Genomic DNA, 20335 nt, shown 5'->3' with positions numbered 1-20335 from the left:
CGCACTGCGGCACGCAGTTGTCAAACTCTTGCAAATTTTGTCGCAAGTCTTAGAGCTAATGTTTCTATGATTTCTAAAGAAGCCCAGAAAAACTCCCCTTCATTAAAAAGGGGAAACCTCCCTTTTGACTTGCTACAGCACCTCTGTGATGGGATGAAACAGACAACAAAGGACGTTCTCTCCCACTGCTCCCAGCACAGGCTGCCTCAGGAAGAGCGTGGGCAGAGACGGGATGAGGTAACTCACCCTGGAGAAGGCATGAAAGAGGCTGAGACCAGAAGCTACGCTACAAAGGAACAGAATACACACTAGGGCCAGGGATTAGCTTCAGGTCAGCGACTGGTTTGCTGGACAGGAGCCGCTTAGACAGAAGCACTGAGCAGGGGGCTGGGCAGCCGCAGTGACAGGCTCGGGGCACACAAGAGTGGAAATAAAACACGCAGACCCACAAAGGTCCTGGGCACCCAAGGACCAAACAGGGGCACCGTGAGGAAGAAACAAGGGAGGGGAGGGTGAAGCAGTACCACGTACAGAGGAGTGTGCGGGGCCGATGCCCGCAGCGGGGCTTCAGCTCAGCGCTGGTAACACAGCGAGGGCCAGGCCCCGAAGCAGGCCCAGCCGGCAGCAGCAGCAGGGCTGCGCTCGCCGCAGTCTTCTCGCCCCAGCACCGGCTCCCCGCTGCCCGAGGGCCCGGCTCTCCCGGGCCGGACTGTCTCCCGGGGGCCCCGGAGCACGGCGAGGCCCGTGAGGGAGCCGCTCCCCCCCGCCATTTCCCCTCTCGAGGCGCCGCCGCCCTCGCGCAGCCGCCGCCTCCGCCTTATTCCCGTAGCTCAGTTACGCAGGCGGCGCCGCCGTACCGCCCGGAGGTACGTAGGTTGCGCTGTGGGCGAGGCCGCGCCGTTCGCGTAGGGCCCGCCTCGATTCCCGAAGCGGCTTTACGACAGCTGGCGCCCGGCGGGGGCGGGGCGCTACGGAGGCGGCGTAAGGAAGCCCCCGCCGCTCGCGTCCCTCCTCAGACGTGGCGGGGGAGGCGCGGCCGCGCCGCGATGTGGCAGAGGGCGGTGTGCGTGGGCCTGCTGGCCCTGGCGCTGGGCTACCTCTGCCTGCTGGGCCCCGAGCTGCCCCCCTCGGCGCTGCGGCACCTCTCCGCCTCGCTGCTGGGCGGCCTGCGCCGCGCCCGCTCCCTCGAGGGCCGCATGGTGGCGGCCTGGCAGGCGGCCATCGTCCGCCCGGCCCGGGGATGGGCGCGCGTCGCCGTCGGGTAGGTGCCGGCAGCGCGCGGCGGGGCAGGGGGGCGGGGAAGAGCGCCCCTGGCGGCGGGGCGGGCAGCGGCGGGGGGGAAGAGCGCCCCTAGCGGCGGGGCGGGCAGCGGCGGGCGGGAAGAGCGCCCCTGGCGGTGGGGCGGGCAGCGGCGGGGGGGAGTAGCACCCCTGGCGGCGGGGCGGGGGAGGCGCGGGTGGGCGCCCCTTCCCCTGGGCCGGGCTGTGTGTCTATATATCTATAGGTGTGCCTGTGCGTATCTATGGGGGCCTCACCTGCCGGGAGGAGCGCTCCCGCCGGCAGCCCTCGGCCTCAGCGCAGCCCCCCCTGAGTTACGCCGAGGTCCCGAGTTACGGGGGGTGGGGGTCCCGCTGCCCAGCGGCGGCGGGGAGAGACCTCTGCTCCTCTGGAGGGGCGGCTGCGGGCGGGCAGGAGGAGAGGCTCGTCGTGGAGCGCCAGGTGGTGCCGCGCTGTGAGACCTGGCGTCGTGGCTGCTGGGCGCTCGCCGGAGCTCCTGCCCGTTCGTTACGCCTCCCTCTTCGTTTTCCAGGCCTGTAGTTTTCCAGGCGAGGAGGTTTCCTGAGAGAGCCGCTGGCGAGCGTGGCAGCTCCCTGCTGCGTTGCTTAACCGGAGGTGGACCCCGGCTGGGGGGGATTAACGCTCCAGAAAAGTCCCGTGTTGGTGATTTAAGTGCGCTGCACGGTTCAGACGCGGTTGGCAAGCCTGGCTCCGGAGACCTTATCCCCGGCTTGCTTCCCTGTAAAACAAACTTATATACGGAGCCTGAGGGCCGTGGAGCTGCTGGCCCATCCCCAGGAAGGTGGCAATCGGGGAGCGCAGCCCGGCGATAAATAGGTACGGGAGACGCGTTTATAAAGCGGGGACGCCAGCGAAGCCTTCACGATAGGGGAGGACTAACGGAGCCAAGGCGGAGATGCAAAGGACAGAGGTGAGGGAGAGGAGAGGAGAAGGCAAGAGACGCTGAAGACACCTTTGCGTGCACAGGGAAATCCAACCTGTGCGTGCACAGGGAAATCCAACACCCTTTCTCTTTTTAAACTGGAAAGAAGGCGAGGGGAAAGTTCAGGAATATCACACTGATCTTAAATGCTGGTTTTAAGTCTGACCATTAATCTTGCCGTTATATATATAGCGCTTGACTCACTTTCTTTTAAATATAAGGACATGACAGGATAACTTGACTTTGACTAGACGATTCGGCCTTCAAGCGTTGGAAGGAGTTATTCCGCCTCAATGGCCATGTAGTCGATACGGTGTTAGCTGGAGTCCGTCTTGCTCTTCCATTACGGTTGATGCAGACTTTCTCCCGTGAATACCTGACAAAAGCGGTTTTCCAGTGCCTTATTTAGTCCTCTTTTGCCACGCCTTCACTGGAAGAGAGCCGGGTATCTTCGGTTTATTCCTTGCTTTCTTCTTTGCTTTAAAGCAACTGAATATATATATATATAATATATACACACACAAAGTTCAACAGCAAAAGCAGTTCGTTAGTAGCATATCTCTGCCGTTAAGGGAGTTTATTAAAACCATGAAGTGTGTTAGGAGAGGAATGGCAGAGAGGGAGAAGAAAGACAGTTGGCAGATGATTAGAGGTGTCTCACTTGAAAGAACTGTGACTCGGTTTAGTCCCCTTGCATCTTTAATGACTCATTAAAATAGAAAATTGCTGACCTTTTGCCGCAGTGAGTTTGGGGTGAAAACGCTGCTTGAGTTTCTTGTTGCTTTGGTTTTCTTTTCTCTGCTGTGCAAAGGGATTTGTCTCTCCGTAGTGTAGGAGACGATGCACAATACAGAGGACTTCCAAGCTGGTTACCTCGTGTACTGAAAAGCCTCGGGGTTTTTAATGTCCTTTATTTTGTGTGATGCAGCCTTCACGTGTTGCGGCCCAAATCACGCGTGAAAGGTCGCTGACAAGGAGGAATACTAAATGGCTCTGCATTTCACGCAGACATGTACACAGGCGTTGGCATTTGGAGTGTCATGTGGATAGACACGGAGTAAGTCAGAGATCCTGCAAAGGTTTTATAGATTGTTTGGATCCCTGTCAGGGAGGCGTGGGGCAGAGGAACAGAAATTGCACTTGACAGCAGTTCCAGAAGACGCTTTAGTAATTGCTGATATCATCTCAATAAATATTTGGTATATATTGGTATCGCTGTTAAAGCAAGGAGTAGAAACAAGGGCAGGTGTTCATCAACTTTCTTCCTGGGGGCCTGGTTCCAGCCCAGAAGCTTTCCTGTTCTCTAGTCTGAATTAGACTCTGTTTAAAGTGATGTCATTGATAAGAAATGAGCACTGGAAGGTTTGAGCCGCAGGTTAGACTTCACATAAAGCCTAGATCTGCTGAAATGGTTCTTATCGCTTCCTAACTACTGCAGAATTTCTCCTGTTTCCGCTATTTGAGAGAAGGCGGCATGCTGTTTCTGGGAATTTGGGATGGTCCTTTTGAAATTGCAGTTTTCAAATACTTCAACTGGCAGATCGCTCTCTTGACTTCTTACAAACAGAACCAACCTGTGTGGGGTGTTTGCCTGTGTGGTTTTGGTTATTAACAATAACCAAAAGTTATTGTTGTCGTAGTAGGAGTAGTTGAAACTCCAGAGGCTGATCTAGTAGACTTACATACTTTCAGTTTTGTTTTTATCGGTTTTGAATTGCATGTACATTTTAAACCCGAAATACGTACTTTTTTTAAAGCTTCTTTATTTTAAGTATTAAAAAATCTATTCTTATTGTGCCTATTCTTTTTTTGAGCAAGCCTAAGGCAGCTAATGGAGTACAACACATACTGCAACCGCGTTTGGACCACGCAGCTTACTCTTTCTCGTTTTAATTCAGCAGAATGTTAGAAATCCCTCTGTCCTCTGCAGTGCTGGAGCGCAATAAAAGCATGTCAAAAGGAGAACGCTTTAGTAGAGAATTCCAGGAAATTCATATGCCTTTGTGGGTTTTTTCATTTCGTTGGCTTTTTTTCCCCCCTCAGCATGAGAGCTGCGAACAGCAATCACTGGCTGGGAAGTGATCTCGTCGTATTGTCTCGCAAGTGCCCTAAGGTACGTGTGGTTTTCCCAGTACGCGTTTTCCTTCTCTCTTCCAGCGTCAACGCCTGCGTAGACGTGGTTCTGTCCGGTGTGAAGTTGTTGGAGGCGCTCGGTCTTGAACCTGGAGATGGAAAAAATCACGCGGTACTGAACTCTGGGCAGGACCTGAAAGAAGCATTCGCTCACTTCATGGAAAAAGGGGCAGCGGCCGAGCGCTTCTTCAGCGACGCCGCGTCTTTCCATCACATTGCACGGACAGCCTCCGAGCACCCTGGTGCACAGGTATGTCTTCCACCTGAAGATAAGCTTTGAGAAGCGTGTTTCTTATTTTCCGCGTCGTTGGTGACTTTCGTTCTCTCTGTAGTGAGAGCGCAACTCGTTCAGGAAAGAAACTTCGGGTATAGCTTGAGTGTGTTAATGACTTGCTACAGAACTCTGCACCTGCTGCAAATAGCGGGGTTTTACATGGTCTATCCCCTGCTTACCTTCCCAAAACGGCAACGTCAGTCCAAGATGCCTCTGTGAGAATACTGTTGTATGGGAGCCAGATGGGGCTGGTGCTGTAGAAGAGGCTCTAACATCTTGTAATGAGGCAGGAATTGAGGAACTAGATCCAAGCATTAGGAGTTGTAAACACTCCCATCAGCTTCAGCTACTTAACGCAGGATTTAAATTCTCTCTAGGAGTGATGAAAAGGAATAAATATTTTTCCTGAAGCCTCCCTTTCCAAAAGCAAGGTTTTGCTGCTCTAATTTATACCGGGTCTTTTGAATCTTGAGACCTTGCTTGGCAGTTAGCTAATTTCTACAAACCGCTTAATGCCGCCTTCTAGGCAGTTCGCCGGCCGCTTTTGAAAATGAGGAAGACCTCTAAATGTTTTCTGTTGGTCAAGACTCTCCTATGTTGACTTGTTTCTCACCACGTTTGCTACATTGGCCTTTTGGAATCACCTGATTATTAGCTGTATCCTTCTACTGCCTGTTTTCTGTCACCTCTGAGTGCCTGTGATCCTCGTGACAATCTATATTCTTTGGTTTCAAAGCTCACATCAGAGTTTTCTTTCTTGAAAGTTTGACCTTTCTTACCTGAAACAACTTTCACGGTTCCGCTCACTTCATGTGGGCGCAGGTAGCAGGTTTAACCTCGATTTCAAACTGGGTTTGAAATTGTTGCATTGTTGTTGCATTTGTATTGCTGCAGTTTTTAAATGATTGCTTGGCAGCCTTGCTAATAAAACACAAGTTACCAACTGCCACAGAAAAGTTGCCTGGAAGTAAGGGCTGTTTGTTATGAATGGATTGATTTGTATAGGGCTGCGAATTACCTGAAGGTGAGTATTTAGATTTTAAAAAGTCATAGAACACTTAACTTGTTGAGATTTGATGGAGAATTGTAAAGAATTGTAAAATCGTTTTGCCATCAGCCCCAATAAGCTTTATTAACCTCTGTGATGCTAGACCCTTTTCTAAAAAGCTAAAATCTCTAGCCTGTACTGAGGACTAAGCACGTATAAAGCCATCAAAGCAAGGGAATGCCCATACCTGCCTCTTATTTGTTTTACAGCTTTATGTAGGAGGAAATGCCGCTCTCATTGGTCAGAAGCTTGCAACAAATCCAGACCTGAAGGTACGCGTTCCAAAAGTTTCATGCTACTTGCTTGACTTTAATGAGGGTCACATTACTTCCCTGTAGATTTTGAGGGTCTTGCAGTTATTTCTTAGGTTATGGTGGAACACATGGTTGGCTTTACAAGTTGAAAAGCATAGCTGGTTTTCTAAAATTGAATTAATTTATTATTTTTTTAAAATCAGTTGTCTAGGTGATGCTTAAATGCACTGAAATGGTGGCAAGGGACATGGCCAGGGATCCTTGATTGTTTTTTCTCGTTTTCTAGATCCTCCTTTGTGGCCCAGTTGGTCCTAAACTCCATGAACTACTTGATGACAATGTGGTTGTGCCACCTGAGTCCATGCAGGAAAGAGATGAATTCCATCTTATCTTGGAGTATCAAGCAGGTACCTTGCCAAAGGCTGGATGTTGGATGGGAACCCCGAACATCACTAACATAGGCCTGGTTTTAAAGTTGTTTGGTTTTTTTTGAATCGGTTGATTCCAGAAGGACTGTGTAAGTTATCAGTACCGGCAGCTGCCACTGGGCTAATGCGGTAATTCCTTGTGCTTCAGGGAGCTGTGAACAGACATCTAAAAGTCTTTTGAAACTTTTTTCCTTTGTAATATGGTTACTGTCAATACTGACTCATGCCGCTGTCTTGCCATCCCCTTGGTTCTCTACGCTTGTACGCTATAACCTGTAGAAACCAAGTGGGCTTTTCATGGTGTCAGGATGCATAGCCTAAGCAGCCCTGGTGGGTGTCATTCTAAAGCTGTATGAACACTAAAATAGTCTGGTAATTTTCTCTGAAAACAGAAAGGTATCATTTAACCACGTGCAGATGAAATTCAGGGTAACCCTAATGTAGTGGCTGAAACAAACATATGTGTATTTTCTTGCTGTTTTCAACCTGAATCATTCCACTGGTCCTGTCTCAATATAAAGCTTCAGAAAGAGTTACATTGGTGTGATGGAAGAGGGAGTATTTGGCAAGGAGGGAAGGCAAGAACCACCTTAATTAAACTTTTCCAGCAGCAAAACTAATGTGGAGCAGCACCCAAAGCATGTGCTGTGATGGACTTCTGGCTGAAACAAGGTTACTATAACTGACAAGTGCTGTTACACGGTGGCACTTACAAAATTACACTAATCTCTAAGTAAATCTTAATTCTTCTTGCTCCTGGAAGCATCTTTGGTAGATGATACATTAGTATATGCTGTCTCCTTCTCTCAGCATCTCTGTTCTCAGGTGAGAACTGCCCTCCTGACGCAACTCTGGGGATCTTTGTCCTAGACAGAACTTTGCCATAAGTCTTATCTTAAGAGGAGGCAGCACTGACGGCTGTCGATGCTGTTTTAGTGGCTTTTCCGTAAATGCGGGTCCTATTCTCCATAGTATAACCAGTACAGAGTCTGGGAGAGCTGAGTGAACAAGTACGCAGGCTGGTTCTAAGATGGAGATTCTGCCTATAATAGCCTCAAAAATGCTTGTGTCTCAAGAGTTTTCTGTTCAGGCTGCCCTTTGTGACCTGTGTTTATTTATTCCCTTACATTTCTTTCTGTCCAGTTATCGTAACTGGCACAAGGAACTTCCTTGCTGCCTGAAGAAAGGTGTGTGTACAGCCTCCTCTCTAAGCTCGCTCTCGTTACCCTGTTTTCTCATGGTTCAGTGTCCCGGAGGTGGAGCCTATTTAATTTGTGATCTTATCCAGGAATAAAACCATTTACACATAACAGCACTGATGCAACTCTATTCCGCAGATCATTTCTGGGAGTTGCGCAGTCAGGAACAGTAAGAGCCGTGAGACTTTTCAGGGTGTACCTTCACGATACAGCTGGAGTCAAGCTAACAGGTGGTCGTTGCCAGAAGGGGAAGGTGTCCCGTCTCTTCGCACATCCCGCACACTCCAAATGTTTGGCTTGAGCTGGCTGTGACGCTCTCCTAATTGCATGATAGACTAGTACAACCGATTAAAACATCACAGAGCTTGCAAAACCAACCAAACAAGTATTGAATTTTCCTTCTGAGCAGACAAGCATCTAAATGAGGCAGAGGGAGTGAATGAAGAGGATGAACGAGAAAAAGAGCAAGACTTCTCTTGTGGCTGGCAGTAGCTGTTAATGGGGCACAGTCACATTGTGAAACCACGCTTTCGGATTCCAGCAGGACATCCCAAAACAATCTCCAGATGCGTGGTTTGATTTGCTTCTCTTCTGAGTTAACTCGCTTCTGTTTGTTTCACCCTAGGTGAAGAGTGGGGACAAGTGAGAGCGCCCAATGCCAACCGCTTTATCTTCTCCCATGACCTATCAAATGGCGCCTTGAATATGCTGGAAGTGTTTGTGTCCAGCTTGGATGAATTTCAGCCAGATCTTGTGGTACTTTCCGGACTTCACATGATGGAAGGCCAGAGCAAGGAGATGCGGCACAGACGGCTCATGGAGGTAAGATACTTGAAGACCAGCGTCTCCTTAATTTCCATTCCAACAAATGCTTCGTGGAAAAGTCTTGGTTTCCCAGGTTTGAACTTGTAATTAGGCTGTGTCTTCAGATCTCCCACAAGTCTTTTCAGTATTGCACGCTAAAAGAAGAATGTGAACTGTAGGAATGGCAAAAGTCTACGCCCGTAACAGTAATGTGGCTTAGATTCAGTGGGTTGTCTAGGGAGAAAAAGGCATGGTCTGGTTGTCTGGCTGGAGTACATTGTCATAGTTACTGGAGCTTATCTGGTGGCTAAATTACACTTTTTCTATCCCAGATACTAAGATGATCAAGGTTATAATCAAGACTTGCATTCTTTAAGCAGCACCTGTGTTAGATAATCCAAGAGGCAGCTTTCTCATCTGAGCCCAAAGGAGCTACACCAAGTTTTCTTTTTATTTACAGATCATTGCCTGTCTTACAGCTGAGTGCCCCTCCTGACGTAATGCGCTAGCCTTTTTTTTTTTACCTTTTTCTCTGTTCCAGGATCAGCTGTTCTGCAGCTGCTTTGGATTTGTGAGGTTTCTGAATTAGTCCATTAGAAAAGTGCTGAGTTGGGTGCAGGTTAGGGTTAGATACAGTTTTGCCGCTCTGGGATTCTGAAAACTAGAAGTTGTTTTTATTTCTTCCCCTTAGCAGTACGTTCCGGCCCTTGTCAGACATCTCATTTGGAATTGTGTTTAAATCCACACACGAGAAGATTAAAGGATGTGTATCTCCAAGTCAAAACCCCGTTGTTCTTTCTGCTTCTTAATGAATATGTGTTTTAGGGTATTGGGTTTTTTTTAATTTTCCTGTACCCCTGTAGGCTGTGGCATCCATCTCTGATATCCCTACCGACATCCCCATACACCTGGAGTTGGCCAGTATGACTGATCAAGATTTTATGAGCAACATTATGCATCAGGTAACGAAAATGCAAAGGCATGCTCTTCTTACCGGTTTCCTTTTCTTCAGTATCACAATGCACAGACTGGTAGATGAATATAGAAATGACAACTTAAAATTAGGGCTATCCCTTTGAAGATAAATTGAGAACCTGGGTTTAATGTCTGCTATTGCATTCTGAATGCGTCTGTTTTCTCTGCTGAGCTTACCAGAGTCTCGTCTGTGCAGCGAAGGAGAACTGTAACGACTTAGCAGAGGACAGATTTGTTTTCTTCAGCTGAGAGAGAGTATTCCTTTTAGAAAGGCCTCTCTGGGAAGTTTCATTTAGGAGGTATCTTACAATGCTCTCAGTTGATCATCAGACCGTTTTCACCAAGGAGGAAGGTTTTTTTTGCAGATCTGAGTTTATTCAGCAAGTGTATTCAGTAAAAATACCGTGCAACACAGCTGGGCTCTATTCTCTGATATAAAGATTTTTCACAATCACGGGGGGAAGGTGACCCAGGAGAATACTCACAACTCCACAAACGCAAGTAACTTTTTGATTTAGGTTTAGCAGGCCTGCAGATTTCTAGAAAAAAAGAGGATTTGAATTTGAGCTGAGTTTATAATTTAAAAAAACCTCTATTTCTTTGCAGAATTTCTTTCCTGCCGATCCTGATAGTTTCTTGTTTAGCTTGACACAGCTCTAACCTCAGTGTTATGAGGGTTTGATGTGGATTTGATGTTTCGTTACTCATCAATGTCAAAGTGTGCATCTAGAAAACTAATTGCACAAAATGAGCATGGGCCCTTGGCATGAAATGTTTTCTTGGCTAAGTAATTCTTGCAAACTTGTTGAACTGGGGAAGGTCGTGTGGCAGCTTTGGCCTGCATCTCTCCGGGAAAGTGGGTGCTCTCTTCTGCTGAGCACGCTGGCGACAGAGCCAGTAACACAGTGTTGTCACAACAATGCCCTAAATGAGAAAGACCGAAGTCTGAGTCTCTCTCTGAAGGAAAAAGTGTTGTTCCCGTGTTTCTGTTAGCAGGTCTTTCCCCTGGTGAACTCCATTGGGCTGAACGAACAGGAGCTGCTGTTCCTCACGCAGTCTGCCTCTGGTCCCCACGCCTCCCTTGCTTCCTGGAGCGGAGTTCCCGACGTGGGCGTAGTCAGCGACATCCTCTTCTGGATCCTGAAGGAGCACGGGAAGACCGCGGAGCGGGCCTCTGATCTCACGCGGATCCACTTCCACACCCTGGCCTATCACATCCTTGTCACAGTGGATGGGTACTGGGGCAACCAGGTTGCCGCTGTGGCTGCCGGAGCTAGAGCAGCAGGGACTCAGGCCTGCGCGACCGAAACCATCGACACCAGCAAAGTCTTTCTTAAAGCTCCTTTGGAGTTTGTGACCTCCCAGATAGAGGCGCCTGCCAAAATCTCTTTAAATCCAGATGAGCCAGTGGTGCACTGGCACAGAGAAGGCATCTCGTTCCATTTCACTCCCGTTTTGGTGTGTAAAGACCCCGTCCGGACCGTGGGACTTGGGGATGCTATTTCAGCTGAAGGACTGCTATACTCCGAAGCATATCCTCAATAGATGACTAAGACCCTCCTTTTTCTCCGATACTGTACGGTGTCTGAGGAACCGTGGTGTCCTCGTTAGGATTTCAGCCAGTGATGGTATAGGAACAGAATCAGGGTGAGGTGTGTTTTCTGTAACTGAAAAAGAGCCAAAGAATAATTCCAGGTATAAGCTGTCAGATACATTCCAGTCACTTGGCAGCGACTCGAATGCTTCACGTTTAGGTGCAGACATTTTAGTATTTAATGTGAAAATTGGCTTTGCTTTGTCTTAAGCGTGCTGTGAGGGAAAGGAGTATCAAAATCCCTGTTTGGCATAGGTTTGCTGTTTGTAACTCTGAATGGGTCTTGCCTGTCAGTGCTGGGAAGTACGGCAGCCAGGAGGATTTCCTGCGTGTGGATCCCGGGGAGAGCACGGCAGTGCTCGTCCCGGTCTTGCCTCTGATAAATTAAAAATAAAAGGCTCTTGCGTGATCTCCTCACAGCACACTGCTAAGTGGCAAGAGCAAACCTTCCGCTTGCTTGGTGTGATGATGAAATCTTTTACTGATGAAATTATTACCTCTCGGCCTCGGTGCCCCCGGCATTGGAGGGAGTCAGAGTCCCGAAATGTGATGCACACCGTACCTGCTCCTTAAATGCACAGAGAAAACCTGACTCAAGGCTACGTAGATTATTTTGAGGATCTGTTGTCTCTGTGACTAAAGGTATTCAACTGAGCCCTAGTAGCCCGCGCTTAGTTTTTGGGCAACTAGAAGTGAAGATAATCAGGGTTTATTATTAGGGGAGACAGCTTTATTTTCTTGCCAGGTAAACCACAAAATGTTACCTGTGTTTGCTGTACACTAAATACCAGGAGTTCCAGCCAGGGGGGCTCACAACTGGTGTTCTTTGCTAACAGTGAGTGCTTAGATCTGGTATTTTACAGAAAAGCTATTGAGTGCTGGAGACTAATTTTTTTGTTTGAGAATGGCTGTGCAATTTTCTTCCGTTGCCCTGCCCTCCACTCAGAAGGGTTAATTTATTAGGGGAAGGTCCCTCCAGAGGCTCAAAAGCTGCAACAGCGTTCTCCAGGTAAGACTGAAGTGAGGAGGGCTTTGTTACGGTTTGGGTTTGTTTTTTTTTCTTTGACTAGAACACCGATAGTTTCTTTGCTCTGGACAGCCTTTGGAATTAAAAAAATAGAGCCATGCGTCCTTGTTAAATATTTCTTATATTTTTTCCTCTTCATAGTCGCCCGCTATGGATTACATAGCACCAGCATTTTTTTGGTCTCTTTCCAGCATGGTTTTGTCTCTGTCTGCTTCCAGGAACGTCAAGCGTATATGCATAGCTTATCATACACATTTTCTTCAGTATAACTGAATTAAATGCAATCAGCATGTCTATGCAAGCCTGTGCTGTAGCAGAATTTGTAGGAGGTCGCTTTAGGTCAGTCTTTGCGTCCGAACGGAGGGGAGGAGAGTCCGTATCACTTAGGCTGGAGTGATCCGTTTCAGTAACGCTGTCGTATTGCCGTCGCTGATGTTCTCCTGTTGGAAAATGCCGTCATGAATGCTCTCTAAGGATAAAAATTGACAGCTGTTGTAACTTGTACTGCCTTAGCACCCAGTGCTGTCAATGTATATTTAACTTCTGCTTTCCCTTTTCCCTCCTGTGTTGTACTGGAGGAGAAATACAGTCAGTGCTATGCTTTCCTGCAGCTTACCCCATCCTGATCTTCCGTTGAGTCTCAACATTTATCTCGGTGCGGGATCTTCTTAAGACTGAAAGTATTTCTATCCAGATATTTTTTTTTTATTATTATTGTTATTGATAAATTGTAGCATGGGACTTGGAGTTCTGCTTTAGTCCTCCTACAGAAAAAAATAAAGAAATTCTCCTTTCATCCGTCTAAAAGGTCTGAGGCCATTAGCGGGGTTACTTTGCAACCTTTGATCGTAGCTTTCTGGCACCCCACCCTTAGGACCACCAAAGGCCACGCATCCTGCCCGCTGGAGAACTGTTCCTTTGCTTACGCCAGGTCCCGCTTTCCTGACGTTGGGCCAAACTGTATGGATTCTCGAGTTGGAAACGAAACAAAACTAAATACACACAAGCTGTCAGCGGCAACGGTCCTGCTGCTGTATTTCACTTTTCTCTGCCAAAAACATTTGCAGGGATGTGAGGCTGATTGGGCTGGCATTGCTTTATGGCCATTTAAAATCACGTAACTGCACTAACAGAACTTGTCCGAGGGTATGTTACGCTTGGATTTATCAGGAGTGTTACAAGCTAAATTATCTCTTTTTTTTTTTTTTTAACCTACTTTGAATAAATAACTGCTGTAAACAAGTATGAAAAAGGGGTTTATTGCTTAGAATTCATGTGGGCCTAAAAGCTAAACTATTATTAACTCCTCCTTCCTGCTACTCCTTTCTCACTAGGTAACGTTTCTTCTCTGGCCCTTGTCGGGGCGCTGTGAATGCCTCTACTGTGAGTCACTTCTCAAATGACGGTAGCTCGCAATGGCTAGACTGCTGCTCCGGCTACGTACCCGCTTTGATCCGGCACAGAGAGCTCGCCTGGTCACCAAATCCATTTACCGAGGATAATTCCTAACAAGCGTGACCTGTTAATCCGATATGCCGTTGGCATCCCTGATTAAGTTTTGAAACAATCTATATGATAATAAAACTGAATTGACCGGCGGGACCCAGCAGCCTGTCTTCACTTTGCGTTTCCCATGCTGTGAACGCGAGGCGCTTAACTTCCTTCTGCCGTCCCAACTTAATTACAATAAGGGTTGCGGAGCCTCTTGAAATCCTTCTCCTGCAGGTGTAGGCTGTCTCACAGCTCTGCACAGCTACAACAAAGCAAGGCTGCTTTGCCTTTGACAGGCCTTGCTGAACAGCAGGAATGGAAATAGCTAGTGGGGGTTTTTTGGTCTGTATAGGGGAAAAAAAACCTAGTGAAATTCCTAGTGATTGTGCGTTTTGTTGTTTGGTTGGTTCGTTTTTTTTCTGTAAAATACAAAAGTCCTTGGCAGGTGAGAGATTTTTTGAACAAATTTAATGGATTCTAAAAATCCAGATCTCTCTTTGCCATGAAGAAACAGGAAAGTTGCAAAAATACCAAAGCTTCAAAACCAGGCTTGAAATTATGTCGGCTTTCCCTTGATCCTGTCTGTCTCTAGAAATTCTCTTTGTTCTCGTGTGTTACTCGCACATTGAAATCGCGTGATAGATGACTCAAACCTCAGCTAGCCTCGTACTCTCCAACAGAAGGGTTTCCACTGGAAATGTTTATTCGTGCATAGTTTGCTGCAGATGCAATAGATGAGCTCATCGTTGTGACAGTAAGCTAGCGGCTCTCTAGACGATAAAACTTCCGCACGTTGATATTATTTCCATTTCTGTGTGCCTGTAGCCAGCGCAGCCAGTTTTTTGGGGCTTTTTTCTTACCTTTGATCAAAAACAAGGCATGGTTTATATCTTTTCTGGGTATGTTGCCTACCGGAGGTCGGGTGGTGGGCTATTTGAGGTGCGTGAATCACAGGAGGCTGGCAGGCTTTGAAGCGACACGTTCCTTCTCTGGTGTGCCCATGGTGATGTGCGATTGCTGCCTGGCAATGGAAGAGCCAATCCCAAATCCAACCCTTTCCAATTCAAAGGATCTTTACTTTTTCCTTTTTTCTTTTTTTTTTTTACTTTTCTCCAGGGGAGTTTCGCAGCATTGCTAAGGAATTACTTGCTTTTCTTTACTTCTGTGTTTCCTGGTTATCTCCTGTTGTGGTATGTGAGATGCGGTTAAGTTTGCTCCCTTCTCATGAGTTCTTTTTTACAGAAATGGTGCTGAAATTTTCTTCCTTAGCCTTTTTGCATCGCCTCTAGCAAAGACCTCGTCAACTGCTTCACCCCTCGCTAGGTGTTGCTTTAGAGCTCAACTCCACTTCTCGGCTACTGGAATCCAAAGCTTGCATTGCAGCAGAGCGCTAGATCCATTTCCAAAACCCAATGGAAAACTGTCAGCAGTGTGTGTGTGTGTATTTGCCAACAGGTATCATCTTCTGCCCAAGTTTATTTTAAGACGAATTAGCCTAAGGTAGGCATTGCTTTTTGTAGCCCTCTCTGTAGTACACCTCCCAACGACAATAACAGAACTATAAAGGAGATTTTAAACTGTGAAATCCACTGACGCTAGTTGTGGTTGGGGTTTTTTTCTTATTCTGTGATGACGTACTGAATTATCAGGAATTATGTGCCACGGGGTGACCTTTCCAGCCATGGCCTGAGAAAAAAAGTTAAAATGAATACTGGGATAGTTTTTTGCGACCATGGTACAAGGCAACAGAACTCTTGCCAGTTACCCTAACAGTTGTTTACACCTCTGTGCTGTTGGGCTCTTTTTCGGAGCCTGCAGCTTAGGTGAAAGCCGATGCTGTTGTCAACGAGCGAGCAGCTAAACCGTCTCTGCCTTGAGATTTGGCGCTGGCTGCCGATACACGTGCTTGGAGGAGCCTGTGCTGAAGCAGTGCTGTCGAGTACTTCTGTCGCACAGTGTGCTGCGTTGCTATTTCTGGTGTAAGGAAACTCATCGAGTTTTTGAGTACATTTGGCAGAACGGTATAAAAATGGAGGAAAGTACTGAATTTACATTTTTATGGCTTTAGTTGGTTTTTTCGTATGTATGTCCTGCATTAAATCAGTATTTGAATGTGAATGTTTGTTTCAAGCCATATTAATTACGATCTTCTGTAGTGCAAGTCATGTTTCGGTAAAAGCACACAGTTAAATTTTAAACCTGTGATCATACCAAAGGGATAGTTTCATGTTAAAAAAAAAAATTACATGTCTATAGACTCATTGGTTAAAACCAGCTAAAACAGATGCCACAACAAAGACTGTCACATTCTTCATTCAAGCACTAACGAGGTTACTAGAGAGAGAAATGGGAATATTAAAGGTTGTCTTTGCTCATTGTTTTGAAGGTTGGAGTGATTAAGGGGCAGAGGAAACCTATTTGCAGGAAGTTCTTTTGCCTAGCATAGCCCTTGGCCTGCTTTCGTCGCTCCTGTCTGCTTTCTGCTTCAGCAATGCCCAGTCTGATTAAACTCTTCAGTAAAACTTGATCTTAGAGCCAGAAATTATTGTTCTCCTGTCTGCTCAGAGATGTCGGATGAAGTTCTCTTCTGTAACAGATGGAGCAGTTTCTTGCATAATATCTCAGGTGGATCCTAAGCGCCGACCAGGCTGAATTCTCAGGGAGTTACTGATCCAAACCCTTGTGGGAGGACGTTCTTTCAGCAAAGGAAACAAATGCAGGTTGAAAATAGCACGCGTGGCCATTACCTTCTGTGCCGGAAGCTCGGAAGGACGTCTGTTCCAAACAGCTCACTGTCGCTTTGAAAACTGAGCCTGGTACCAGCCTTCGCTGAGAAGATCTCGTAGCAGCTGAAGAATACAAATGCTGGCAGCTAAGGGGGAATGATCTCATTAAAATGCAAGTGGGGGAAACAAAAAAATACCCTGAAAACCTCCCCTATGAATTTCTCAGGAAAGCTGCTCCTTAGTCAGCGCAGCCTGGGTAAAACTGGGTTCAAGTCTCACCTGTATCTTTCATTAAAAAACACTGATTTTTCTGTGCAGTTTGGTTTAAGAGAGTGGTAAAGCTTTCCTTGTAGCAGAACTGTGTTTTCTATTATACAAAACAGTCTTGGCAGACAAACTACTTGTAATATATGCTTTTTTTGTAGTGCATTTATGTGTGGAGCTTATTATTTTAGTAAAGTTTTGGTTTTCTTCATTCAGCACTGAGGCTTGTCTGTCCCTGTAGAAGAGGCTTTGCCAACTGAAACCCACTTCCCAACGGGGAAGTCTAAATTTTTAACATCTTATGCAAGAACGGGATGTTGAGTAGGACCCAAGGTCCACCTTGCTCAATATTGCCTGTCAGTGACCACAGCTGGGCAAGATCGCGTGCAGGAGTGGGACAAGTACACCCTAATACTGCCCGTACCATAAATCAGCATCCACATGTCTCAGGGACCTCAAAACCAGAGTCGTCCGGGTTGAATACATGTTGCTGGATGGATAGATCATTACTCTTGGCTGAAACAAGGTCTTGCTGCCCAGGCATTGCTGTTTGAGTGTCTTCTAGTTTCTCTCCTGTGAGGAAGTCAAGCTGCAGTCTGCCTTGTAAGCAGGCTGATCTAACCTGGTTAATGATACACATTTTTCTAAAAAGGGAAAAAAAAAAATCCTAAAGCAGATGGTTTCTACTTCCCTAGAAATTAAGCTCATTATTGTTTTCCATCTTAAATTTTCAATTATGGGGGGCGGAAAGAGAAGATTAGAATTATGGCTGGTGCCAGAAACAGGTTTTGGAACATAAGGTGTGATTTCCAAAATCCCTAAATGACTTAGTACAGTCCTGCTGAAAAATCCCTTGCTTAATTTCAATTGAAAGAACAGTCCGGCCTCATTCTCATCATTAGATAACACGAAAAAAAAAGCTCTCCATAAAGATACTATGAATTTACTGTATGCAAATGCCATCATCACAATCCCCAGAGGGAGGAGAGGGAACAGGACAAGGAATTGCAGTTCTATTTATTATCCAACTGTAATTACATTATTTAAAAATGCTTCCTCAGAAATACACAAAGCTTCCTTCTGCTCTGGTCAAATCCAGAAAGTAACAAGGCGCTACTGCTGCTTTTCATGGGAGGATTGGTTAATTGTCTGCTTAAGTTTTTCACCAAAATATCTGTTTATTTTAAATACCTTTACAGTACCTCCAAACGTCATATACCCTATGTACTGACGTGTAACATTTGCCTTATAAAAGCACCCTAACAGCCAGATCGTTCCTTGTGTCTCCGGTGGGCTCTAAGTTGACAACAGCGGTGGGACGAGGGCTGCTCCCACCTACTGAATATAGCAAAGGCGTTTCATAATGCTACGGGCTAAGGTCACTCTTCTTTTTTACAGCAAGCGGAAGGCAGGGGAAAGCAGCTAGTAAAATCAAAACAAAGGTTCGTGAGCAGATGGAGGGGAAACCTTCCTGTATCAGCAATGCCGGTGCTCACCTACCTGCAACCATGCTGTTCTGGGCACTGTTCCTCGTGTTGGAACTTCCATGGCTCGAAAGCCTTTGTGATAAGACTTAACGATTACAGCAATCAATCGCTATCGGAAAAAAATGTCTTGAACTTAAGTTTTGGGGGCGAGGTAAAGAGTTCCCACAGCCTGCCTACCCTTGCTCTGCAATCTTAACCTCTTCTTCACAGGCACTCTGTTACGCTGCAGAAGCTTTCAGTGTAAGAAGTTTAATGTGAATAAAAAGCGCTGCACTGTACCTGATTTACACTGCTTCTTGTCTGGTTTGTTTAAATTTGCCAATGCTCCACAAAAGACCTGCTGTTCCCTTCAACTCTTAGCATGAGGGAAACCTTACAGGAGTGCTACCCAGAGGCTGTACAGATACAAAACCCATCAATAGAGGACAGCTGGGAAAAAAGCCACATTTGAGAGAAGCAGGCAGTTTCGGCAATCAAAACAGAGGAGAAAGTGAAGGGTTCCTACTCTTCTAGTGTTCTCCGGGGAGCAGGATAGCACTTCAGTTCCTGGTTACGCTCTAAAGATTCATTAATGTCATTCTGGATAATAGCAGCTAACCACAAAGCACAACTGAAGGATGTAGTATAGGATACTCTGTTAGTGTATCCAGAGCCTTGGTCATGTTGCTTTTACGTTGTTGCTACAGTGAAGTTTTCATGACTAACCTTGCTCCCTTGGACTTGTTAATTATGGAGTGATACAACGCAACAGCGCGGAACTAAAAGCAGGAAATACATTTTAAAAAGCTGGGTAGCTTGACCAGCAAATACACTGAGCCCTGAAGCTTCAGTTTCGTCGGGGAAGCGCTACACATTCTGTTTGGAAAACTCGGATTTGGAAAGTCCCGCAGCAACGTTAGCTTTGCGTACTTCTTGGTACACGGAAGAGAGGATGAGAAAAACTATACTTGACCCAGTTACTGGTTCTTTATGTGAAGTATGATGGTTCCACCCTTAGTTCCCAAAAGCGGTTGTTTTGAGGACCTGTATCAAGCTCCGGATAAACCCCAGAGGCAACAAACCGATAGCAGCTGAGAAAAGGAAGGTTAAGATTTTGCCGTTGAAGGATAGAAACATTTTCAAAGCTTCTCTAATATCACATGGGCATTAAAATTCCTTGCTCCGCTCACCAATGGGCTGCTTTGCCACCTTGCAGCTAGCTTAAATGATTTCTCCTAAAACGCAACTGTAAGGAGGGCACAACTAAATTATTCACAGCATGGCTGCTGTTGTACTAGAACAATTTAAATTTAGCATTGAAGCTGACAGTATCATCTTCTCTGAAAAGGCTTGCTCTTTTTTTTCCTGGAAACCAATCTTTCCCCCCATGCTGGGCAATACAAATTCTTAAGGAAGAACTCACATGAGCACAGAGCTTCACTGAGGCTCATTTACCCTGTTTCTCAGCAAACCATTAGGAATTCGGCAGACTTTTTTGCTGCTGCAGCTAGCCTGCTTCCAGAATAGCCAGCCTCTGAGCGCCTGCCTTCCTGCGGGCCAGCTTTGCAATTTTCTTAGCTACCACATAGAAGCTTATGCTTAAAAATAGGTTGGATTCCAGAAATCCAAAGAGTGATCCCGGGATCAGAAGGCAAACAAGCCTAAAGAAGCCGGCTCAGTCAGCTGGCCAACACACGTGCCGTTAGACCAGCGCAGCAGGTCTGCTTCGGCCATCCATCCTCCACCCGGCTGGGTGTCAACGGAGCGATCGCCTCAGGACAGCGCAGCTCACCTTCGCTACGCAGCTCCCTCGTGTTTCACAACCGCCACCGCTAAGGCCAGCGTGTGCTTTAAAGTGCCTCTCGTACCCGGTGACCATGACAGTGCCCTGCTCAGGAATAACAGCTCCCAGCTGTTCCGGCTTCCTTTCTTCAGCCTTGAGAAAGCAAAGTCTTGCCCTTGTGAAACGGGGAGTGACAAGCCCCTGTTTCACAGTAAGCCAGGCTCTGCTAGTCCTGAGCTCTGCTCTTCCCCCCTCTCCGAGCGTATTAGCACTGACCTTACTACAGCCTGTGTAGGGCTTCCTCAGCCGCTTACAAGTTCACCCACCGGAAGGCTCTGACCCTCTTTGGGGTTCAGGATGCTAAGTCACTACTGCGGGCTTCTCTAAGCATATCGGAAGCCTCAGCACCCTTCTGGAGGACTTACACCCAAACACTGAAGACAGCCAAGCCTGTGGAGAGATGGATCTCCATCCTCCAGTCTCTTGCAGTAAGCTGTGACCACACTAACAGTAGCTACGCAGGAACCTCTTCCGATTACTGCAACGATTCCTTGGGACAAGGTAGAGACCGCGTGCTAAAATCATTAACAGAAAACAGCTGCATTTAGACTAACTGACAGTGGGGTGAAGCCACTGTGGGTCGGGGGA

General features: G+C 46.8%; 1 protein-coding gene across 2 annotated transcripts; it reads left to right on the top strand.

The window, feature by feature from the left end:
- Positions 1 to 1046: 1046 nt before the first annotated feature.
- Positions 1047 to 11648, top strand: ADPGK (ADP dependent glucokinase). 2 transcript variants are annotated; one of them, XM_059823850.1, is made up of 7 exons: positions 1047 to 1261; positions 4379 to 4604; positions 5886 to 5948; positions 6217 to 6337; positions 8183 to 8379; positions 9225 to 9323; positions 10333 to 11648. In XM_059823850.1, exons 1-7 carry the CDS (start codon positions 1047 to 1049, stop codon positions 10879 to 10881), a joined length of 1470 nt encoding a protein of 489 aa, XP_059679833.1. In that variant the 3' UTR covers positions 10882 to 11648. The 2 variants fall into 2 exon arrangements, with proteins under 2 accessions (XP_059679833.1, XP_059679832.1); XM_059823849.1 differs by having other exon boundaries at positions 10330 to 11648.
- The last annotated feature ends 8687 nt before the right edge of the window (positions 11649 to 20335 follow it).

The sequence above is a fragment of the Gavia stellata genome, chromosome 13, assembly GCF_030936135.1.
Source record: "Gavia stellata isolate bGavSte3 chromosome 13, bGavSte3.hap2, whole genome shotgun sequence".
Lineage (NCBI taxonomy): Eukaryota > Metazoa > Chordata > Aves > Gaviiformes > Gaviidae > Gavia > Gavia stellata.
This window is presented reverse-complemented; position numbering and strand designations above follow the sequence as displayed.